The sequence below is a fragment of the Cyprinus carpio genome, chromosome A23, assembly GCF_018340385.1.
Source record: "Cyprinus carpio isolate SPL01 chromosome A23, ASM1834038v1, whole genome shotgun sequence".
NCBI lineage: Eukaryota > Metazoa > Chordata > Actinopteri > Cypriniformes > Cyprinidae > Cyprinus > Cyprinus carpio.
The window spans coordinates 9,953,220-9,963,040 of NC_056594.1; the positions used below are offsets into that span (position 1 = coordinate 9,953,220).

At 38.9% G+C, this 9,821-nt stretch overlaps 1 protein-coding gene across 3 annotated transcripts in view; it reads right to left on the reverse strand.

The window, feature by feature from the left end:
- LOC109073249 (kelch domain-containing protein 8B-like) overlaps window positions 1-9,821 on the reverse strand; it is a 90,788-nt gene that overhangs the window by 78,434 nt on the left and 2,533 nt on the right. For 2 of the 3 annotated variants that reach the window (XR_006153303.1, XM_042712980.1), the window contains exons 2-3: window positions 1,914-2,547; window positions 682-1,462 (exon numbers count right to left, since the gene is read on the reverse strand). Coding sequence is in view for 2 of the 3 variants with exons in the window: in XM_042712980.1 (XP_042568914.1) it covers window positions 682-1,072 (391 nt within the window). In the remaining variant the exon portion in view is untranslated. The remainder of the gene's footprint in view (window positions 1-681; window positions 1,463-1,913; window positions 2,548-9,821) is intronic. The other variant, XM_042712981.1, reaches the window with a different exon arrangement.

Below are 9,821 nucleotides of genomic sequence, written 5' to 3' on the forward strand. Positions count from 1 at the left end.
TTAATATTTGAAAACCTTCTTTGAAAATCTGTCAAATTATCAAATGGTGTAACTAATATTCAGAAATGATAAAACAGGAAATGACATCACTGAAAGGTCCCCTGAAGACCCTCATGACTGTGTGTCAAGGTCAATATTAAGATATTAATTAAAAATAGAAATGTAAATTTTGAGGTTAGCTCAGATAGTTGTGCGACTTGAAAAATTCTGGTAACCATACTTTTTTTTTTTTTTTGAAAAATATATAGAAAAAACATTCTCATTGATATGTGTACAATCACATGCATTCAAGCTATAAGAAAAGCATGGTTTTTACTGGTCATTAAACTGTGGAAATGGTGTAGAAACTAACAAACACTTTTCTTTTTTCACGGACACTCTTACTTTTCATTAACCCCAGAAACAAAATTGCAAGAAAATAAGACTAATTTTCATAGAATATGCAATTAATTAAGATTTTTTTTTTGACCCCATTGTCAAAATAGGCATAATCAAACAATATTTAGTGAGGTCCATGCCTAATTTGACAATAAGTTAAGAACTTAAGGGCATATTCTCTGAAAACATGTCTTTTAATATCTTACAAAATATAGTTTTTATACTTTCTTTAAGTGGAGGGTAGACCAGCACAGTCTTTTCAACGAAGAATTAGTCAAAATGAGGAGGAAACACTGTTCTTACCGTTCTCCAGAATGGTGATGCCCATAGAGGCCTGGCCCAGTCCCGTCTTCCTCTCCCACTTGCCTTCGTCAGGGTGATACACTTCCACTGAGGCCAGCGGGCTCTGCTGCGCGTCCATGCCTCCCATGACCATCAGATGGTCTCCAACGGCCACGGCGGATGCCCCGGCCCGAGCGGTGGGGAGAGGGGGCAGTTCGCACCAGCGCTGGCTCTCCAGATCCAGCACCTCGGCAGAGTCCATAGGGAGGCCGTTCTCACTGCAGCCCCCCAGCACATAGAGGCGCCCGGCCCAGAGCACGGGCATGCAGTACACCCGCTGCGTGGCCATGGAGGGGAACACCTCCCAGTACAGAGACTTCACCGGGCTCAAAGCCATCTCAGGGATGGGCATGGCTCCAGGACGGCACGCCAGCAACAGAGCATTATATGGGCACGGAGGGGCAGGGCTGAGGAACGCAGAAATCAAGGCAAATGCATCAACAAACCATCAGGCTAGAGAGCAGGAGAGGCAGCAGGTGGGGGGAGTTGAGCGTTTCCTTCAGCACTGTCTGTGAAGAACTAGCCCTCACTCTCTCTTGATGATTTATGAATTTTTGTTGCTGTTCTTAAAAGGTGCATCAGGCCCTTTTAAGTCTTTCCTGCTGTCTTCCACGAGCTGTGCAATTGTAAAAACAAATATGGCAAGAATGTGTAACCCCGACACAAAATAAACTAATTTATCCACATGGAACGCTGCTCTGTAGTCCTGCCAAATGTGTCGTTGCGACCCTCATGGCTGCCGCTGCAAGGAACAGGAAAAGAGAGACAGTAACAGAGCAAGTCCAAGATAAAAGACAATATAATCCTGCTAATCAAAGAGAAAATTCCCTGCTCGCTGAAGGCTGATGTGTGGACAGAGGCAAGCTGTTGGTGAGACTGTGGTGCTCTAACACTTATTCAAATAAACTGTATAATTCAATGGCCAGAGCGCTGACATTTACCATTCACTATTTACTGCCAGGGGCTCAAGGGTGGACGTACGTGCATGTGTATGTGTGTGTGTGTGAAAATGCTTGGCCAAAGAGCAGTAGTCTGGCCCTCTCCAAAGGTCACTGTGTCTGCAGGGACCAACGGCCCTGGATAGTCACTGAACCAGGCGAATTTTAACCTGTGCATCATTAATTAAAGGCTTCATTATGTGGAGAGAAAGAGAAGCACTAGAAAGATTACAGACGTTATACTCAAAAACTTACTAAGTGCATGTGTGAGGATCTCTTGGGCTTATTTTGGGTAATCGCATAGATAAAGAGAACCAAAAACGTGAGGAAAGTAGATCAGATGTCTCCAGCGTCGAGCATCCCTCTACATGGCAGCATATCTCCAGATGTACAGATGCTTTCTCTGTGGTCTAAATTGGTTCTGCTGTGTAATTAAGATGCTGTGGATGTTGAGCCCAAGCCACATGCTACAACACACAGTGCAGGAGGGCTAACGGCTCCAGACTGACTACAAATTATGCAGAAAAACATCAGTTTCATCAGGAGCCAAAGTGCTGCCGCTAGGCGCTCTCACTGAGTACAATTAGTCCATATCATATGACACCATCAGGCTCTTCTTTGGTTTTTTTTTTTTAAGTTTTGTAAGTTAAATTAATCCTGTCGGTCAGCTTTTAGTACACTTTCCTTGGCTTTTCGTCAATGTAGAGAGAAAAGACAGATGCCAAAGTCTAATTTCCTACAGAACATGGGAAAAATCCCAGTTTCCCTGCTATAGACTTTAATCCACATAGAAGGAAGAGTCTCCTGGGATTTGTGGGAAATGATGTTGTCACAGATATGTGCTGTCCAGTAAATCCATGGGATAAACATCAGCTCCAGTCTGCACTGCCTAGGAAACACAGAGGAAGTAACAATAAACAAAACTAAGTACTGGAAGAATAATGGAGGAAGAAAAAAGAGGGGAAAAGAGGCAGAGAGCCAAACAGAAGAGAAACAGATATTTTTGGAAGGACTCCTATCTATAATTAGGCAGAGACATCATGTCTTGCATAAAGAGTCATATTGAGGCTAAAATTGCAGATGGCAACAATGCTGGAAGCATATAAGGCTGTGTTTATAGTTAACACTAAAAATATCTCTGCAAAACAAAAAACGTTCATAATAAAAATACAGACTATAGCATGTCTAAGCATCTTTTTCCTCCCCACTGAGTGAATTCACTTGTGCTATAATGTTTTTAAAAAATACCTTTTGGACCCAGCGGTAATGGTGTCCTAACCTATGAAATTGATTTTCTATGAAGTGTGTGCTCACAGGGAGAAATTTCTACATTCACTTCTCCACACTAACTCAAGGTGAGCTGTATTTAGACCCAGAGCCCTAAAGAGGCACTTGTGTATTTTAGAGAAACTTGTGTATTTAAGGGTGCTGTATTCTAGCAAAGCAGGTAAAAGCTGTTTTTCTACTAGTTTTTTCTGTAACAACATAAGTCACACTAGCAACAATCAAATACACCAACACAGCACAAATCAACACCATATGCACACATCTTCAAAATCAGACAGTTAGAGGCCCTTTCATCTGCCGAGCACACAGCAAGACCATATGCAGACAGCTGTTAAAGTTTATAAAACCCACAAAAGACAGGAAACTTTAGTGTTACTGAAGGTTTGAAGCATCAAAATAACCACATTTAATGAAATCAAAGAAAGTCAGCAGAAATCAAACACAGAGATATACAATTAAACTGCAAAAATAATAATTTTCTTAATGGCTATTTTCATTTTCTAAACATCCTTGAAACATAATTTGTCAGTGGAGTTAAGAATAAACTTAATTCAATGTTGATAAATCAAGTCTTAATATCATATGCAAATTATGGTTTATGTAAATAGTCTTGTTTTGAGGAGGTTTACATATTGTTATTTGAAAACAAGACAAAAATACTAATTAAGACAGATTTTTGCAATAGGACTACGTGCATTTATTTGACAAATGGCAGTCTTGTGGGTGAGTCCAAAAGATAAAAGCCTGCAAAGACAAAAGAGTGTCAGCAAGGGGGAAAAACAGCATATCTGCTTCATATCTCTTATGCCTGCCCTCCTTTACACTGCCAAGATAATGTGTGTGTGCTTGTTGAGCACTTGTGTGTGAACTGTACAAGGCAAAAACAAACAAACAAACAAAAAGATTGTTTCCCTAATTAAACCTGTGAGCTCTGAAGGCTAAGACCTCCAGAGCATCAAGCCATATCTGTACCCTCAATATGACAGAAGCCACATTCTCAAAGAAAACCATTTGGAGAACAGTGGCATCATGACAGACAGACAGAGAGACAGACAGAGAGACAGACAGACAGACAGACAGAGAAACAGACAGACAGACAGACAGACAGACAGAGAGACAGACAGACAGACAGACAGAGAAACAGACAGACAGACAGACAGACAGACAGAGAGACAGACAGACAGAAGGCAGTGCTATTATGTGGTGGAGAACACAACCTGTAGGGAATCCTATGGAAATGTTTTAATTCATTATAATGCTTAATTAATAGAAGGAATTATAAATGCTATCAGAAACATGCTGCTGGATGAATCAAGTATTTTGTACAAACAGTTCTTGTTTTTAGCAGAGCCTCCATGTCTGCTTGGTAAGATTCCTGGCTCTGTCTTCACTCTGTCTGCGCTGGAAGAGACCCAGAGGAATTATTCTCTCTTAAAGATGGGTTCAAGTCCGTGCCTGAGCTCCAGATAACATTTAGAAGGCAGATCAGCCTTAATCCCACAACTTCACGATTGATCCAGGCTCAAACAGCGCATTTTCTTTATCTGTTCCCATCATCCCTTAACAGTAAGATTTTTTTCATGCCAGCTATTGCTTACGTTCATTCCAAGCAAATGTACACACAATACTGATCCTTTGTTTCCATCCTCCACTATCTTCTCCTGTCTCAGTCAGTCTCTCCCTTCACGCTACCATTGACAGTCGTTGATCACAGGAGTATGCCCCACATTTCTCAGGCGTTTAGCCTTTGGCACAAAACATGATTACTTCTGCATAAGAGTTTCCCAGGGAAAGGGAGCTGAGCTGGTGGGGCACTGGAGTACATGCAGGGTGTGTTCAAAACAGCAGAGTAATAAAAACACTAAGACTCATGCTAAAAGGCATGAAAACATACTGACTGCATTCATTTCTTCTATAATGTGAGGTCCAATGGCAACATGTCAAACATGGTTGATGCAAGTATACTCATAGCTAGGGCAAATATTATACAAAATATTTAAACTGGTTCCTTCCTAATGTTCAGTGCATAAACAAGCATTTCAATGATTTCATTTTTGCTCTTCAGCTGTAAATGAGTATCAAAAATGATGGAAACAGAACTAGGTAAACAGAGCATAAGGTAAAATAAACAGAAATTTAGATCTAATGTCCTGGGGATGCAGACAAAGAAGGTATCATTATATGGGAGTATGAGTGTGTGTGTGTGTGTGTGTGTTAAGACCACAGCAAATATATTTCAGGATTCCCTTGGTGAATCAACAAACCAAACTATTTACTGCCTCACCGCTCAACGTCTCTTCTAGTCTACTACCAAATACTAACAAAACAAGAACACATAAACACACATATACACTTTTATCATTTGCCCTAAATTTTTCATCATTTTGGATTGAACTGTTTTTGTACAGAGCTAATGATACTTTCTGTGCCCTAAAACCTAAACACTGACACAAACCTTTTTGCATTTTTATACTTTCATGAAGCTGTTTTAAATAAATAAATAAATAAAAGTAAAAACTAAAAAACATTTTATTTATAAGTTTTTATATTTAAAGTTATTTATAAAAAAATGCAACTTTATTTATGAAAAATACCATTCCAATAGCTACACTGGAAATTCCAGTTGAAAAACTAAACTACGCATGAATCCTCAAGGGAAAGTGCCGCCAATCAGAATACTGCAGCAAACAAACTAGGATAAAAGAGTTATTCATAAGTATTGAATGACATCAAGGTGGCTCCACATTCAACTATTTTACAAGTAAAAAAACAAACAAACACATTTTAGTGATCAACCAATATCTGGCAATCTGTTGTTAAGTCTGATATATCAGCCAATATTTGGCATTTTTTAATTATCAGCATTGGATGATTATTATAAGAACCCAACACCTAAATACAAAATACTTTATTCATTCAGCAAACACACATTTTTAAACAAGTCTAAACATTTAATGCTACAAACTTTGCAAACTGACGAATCCAGCTGTTAGATCTTCCAGTGCACATAACCTGCATAAAACGTGTGCACTCAGGAGTATGCAAGAATTCAAGTTATGTGAATTGGGATATATAGGCTACTGAATTTTATCTAGTTTTTGTTTGAAATAAAAGTTTGTAATATTGTGATTAACCTAAGAGTCATTTCAGTTTATGGTTTACAACTCTTTTTAAAGATGGATTCCATATGGAAATGGAAAAAAACACTCCAAATGCTTCTAAAAAGGGTGTGGTCACTGTTTGGCCCTATTACTGAGGGCCTAATTTAAGCAAAACCTGACTCTGGTCTTCAAACACATCTAGTAATGTGGAACAGTAAACGTTCTACTTATGTGACAATCTCACACTGAAGGGCACAAATCCCAAGACAACTTCTCTCTACAGCCTGTAAAACCTATCATTATCTCTTAACTCTATTATGCACATCACTACAATAGTAAGTGATGATTATACAGGAAATTTATGCAACGAGAACACACTGTCTCACAAGACCGAAGAGGTTATTCTAATGCCTACCCTGAGGGGGCCCTGCACACATTCATCTTACTGTCCATGCACCACAAAGAGAGAAGAAAAAGATCTCTCTTCTACTTTATCTGATCCCTGACCCCACAATCTATTTCTTAAGAGATAAGAGAAACTAGGCCAGCCAAAGGAAAGAGAATAACCTATCATAAAGTGAATCACAGACTTTATAGAGATGCTTTGTTTGGATAGAGTTTTGTATGTGTTTGTGCAGTGTTTTGAAGGGATAGTTAATCCAAAAATGAAAATTCTGTCATCATTTATTCACCGTCATGCTGTTCCAAACCTGTCTGACTCTCATTATTCTGCAATAAAGAAGAAATTTTTGAAGAATGTTTCAACTGTTTGTCCATACAATGAATGTCAGTGGGGTCCAAAGCAGCATTAGACATCATTGACTTTCATCACATAGGAAAAAAATGACATTTTTCAAATAAACGTTTGAAAGTTTGAAACAACATGACAGTAATTAATGATGACAGAATTGTCAGTGCAAATCGCTGTCAGTGTGAACGGCCCTTCACTGTGTCCTTGAGTATGGTGTGTTCCTACAGGTTGCATCAGGAAGACCAACCCTGTGTGCTGTATACCATATTTTAACCTCAACACTTCACCAGCATCCAAAGTGAAGCAGATTTTAAGGGTTTGAGTCTACACTGAAATGCACACACATCCAGAAGAACTGAATAAATACAGAGCATAAATGAAATGTTACAGGTCTGTGCAGCCATCTCTGTTAAACTTCTAAAAACTTGCAGAAAAGCACTTTCCACAGTCTGTCAATGTCCAGGATTGGATGAAATGGCCCATTTCACTTCCTCTGCTTAATTTTCTGGCAGAGCTCAAGGTGACATGTCTTTTTAAACACTGTCCTATTCTGGAGTGGCTATAGCTGGACATTGAGCTGGAGTATCTTTAATTAAAAGAACTCAGAGACTGTAACACATAAAAAATACCCTTGACAGGTTTAGATAAACGCCATAAATATCAGGGTTGTGTGTCATTCAGAACTGAATTGAAATAAAAAAGCCTTTAAAATTCATTGGGAATTGAAGTAGCAAACAAGATGCAGACTTTTATTCTTGTTGCCCTCTGTGTTCTAAGAACCACGTTACTGTTTCATGGAGTGAAAATCTCTCCAACAGACTCGAGTGAGCTGTTCAAATGAATCAACCTGAATCATTCACTAAATTCACAGAAATGAACCAACTCAAAAATGTGAATCACTCTGGAAACAGGCATCGCTAGATCTGATTCGAAACAATCAGAAAAATAAGTGATACACGACATGCTTGCTAAAATATTGTGAGAGAAATTATGAGCTTTTGTGCCCTTTAAATTGAGTCAGAAATATAGAAATAACTAGTCTCGAGCACACAATTTAAAGGAGTTCACACAAATGTTAGCGGAAGACAAGTCTGTAGTGACCATTTTGCAAACACATACATTAAACGGGTAAATCAAATGTAAAATATATAGTCACCAACAAGAAAATGTTGGTCTTTAGTTGGTCTAATTAGATTATATACTGATATATTTCAAGCATATGAATGCTGTTTTAGAGTATAAGGATACTGTGGTCCTTTCTTCTCTCTGCATGCATATGAAAGTCACTGATGCCAGATAACCAACCTTTCACCAAACAGTCTGTGTATGCATAGGTGTGTTGGTGTACGAGTGGGTGGTGTGAAATTCAAAGCATATTAATGTGAGCATGTTCTCTGGATAGCTATTAACAAGTCTATAATTAATGTTGTAAACTCAGTAGGGTGTAGGGACTGTGAAGGGGACCCGGGGGCTGCTGGCTAAGAGAGTGTACTGAGAGGCCATCCATCTCCTGTGAACGTAACATTGCTCTGTGGTGAAAGAGCTCTTCACAGGAAGTTGGGCCCTTTCTTACACGTCAGATTGGAAGAGAATCACTACAAGCCATTATTAGCCATCTTCACATCTTCCCTCAGAGGAGATTTGAGACTAACCTTCATAAGCCAATATAAGGAAAGGCCAAGGTGAATATAATTAGAAATCCATGAACAATCATTGTCTCCTTTTACGTTTGCACTTTGATTAAAAAAATGAAGTGGCTTTTGACTTGTATGTAACCTTATAATATATCTGATTAGAGCGTCACCTCAGATGTTTGACAGTGCAGTGAGGGGCTGAAATAACATCAACTGTGAATGACGAACCCCCCTTTATCCAACCTGCTCAATGAAAACTAAATGACTGGATTGGGCAGTACATTGCCCAGCACTCGGACATGGATTGTCATCTGTATAACAATGAAAATGTGAACTGACGCTGCTTTGAGGTTTGATTCCACTTTGCTAATTTACATTCTGTCAAGTTTTCCCTCATTCTTTTCTTAAAATGATTGCTGCACAGGCTGCAGTTTCTAGATATGACTCTCTGCTTTCTGTGAATCAGCCCTTGAGCATCTCTCTTCATGGTTCTTGGGTTAAAGTGCTTACCAGTTCTCAGTTTCTGGGGACTTTGTGTTATTTAGCAGAATTGGTGTCAGGTCGCATTGAATAGGGGGCAAAGAGGCAAGTCCCTTAAATCCAGAAACTACAGAGAGCCATAAAAGGCGGCGTTTATTTGGAGCACACACAACTCATTACACTGCTCATTAATTACCAGAAGACAAAGCAGCCGCTTGCATATCAGCCTGTGGTGTAAACGGGAAAAAGTGCACGTTAATTTTTCTAATGATTATGCAAATGATCACCAAGCCGACGAAGGTTATCACGTCTGCACGCAAGGCAGTAATTACCACCTCCGGGGATAAGCACGAGACGAAATCATTAAGCAGAAGAGTTTAGTGTGATGCAGCAATGCATTTAAAACATTACCTTAACAATCAAACAGAACTATAAGGTCAAACTAAAAAGTTTGACAAAGGAATTCAAAGGTGTATTGAAATAACTGTAGCATCTTAACATTTCACTATTTCATTCTGATTTCTCACTTTTAGTTGTTGGAACACTTTAAAGTTTGTTACTCTACGTTTTAGCAGTTCCTTAGTGGCAGGCTCTGGTTGAGGCGACATACTTGCTTAAAGCAATAGTTTACTCTAGAGGAGTACAGGGCAAGTCTACGCAAACCGCTCTAAGACAAGCGTTCACTCATTCTAGCTCACCATTCCAGCAAAATAAGAAAATTCAATTCAATTTCCATAGACAATATATATGGTTAATATAGGGCCATTTTTCACAGTCATCTCAATAGCAAAAACTGCTTGGAACCCACCATATATATATATATATATATATATATATATATATATATATATGTGTGTGTGTGTGTGTGTGTGTGTGTGTGTGTGTGTGTGTGTGTACCTTCTTAATCATA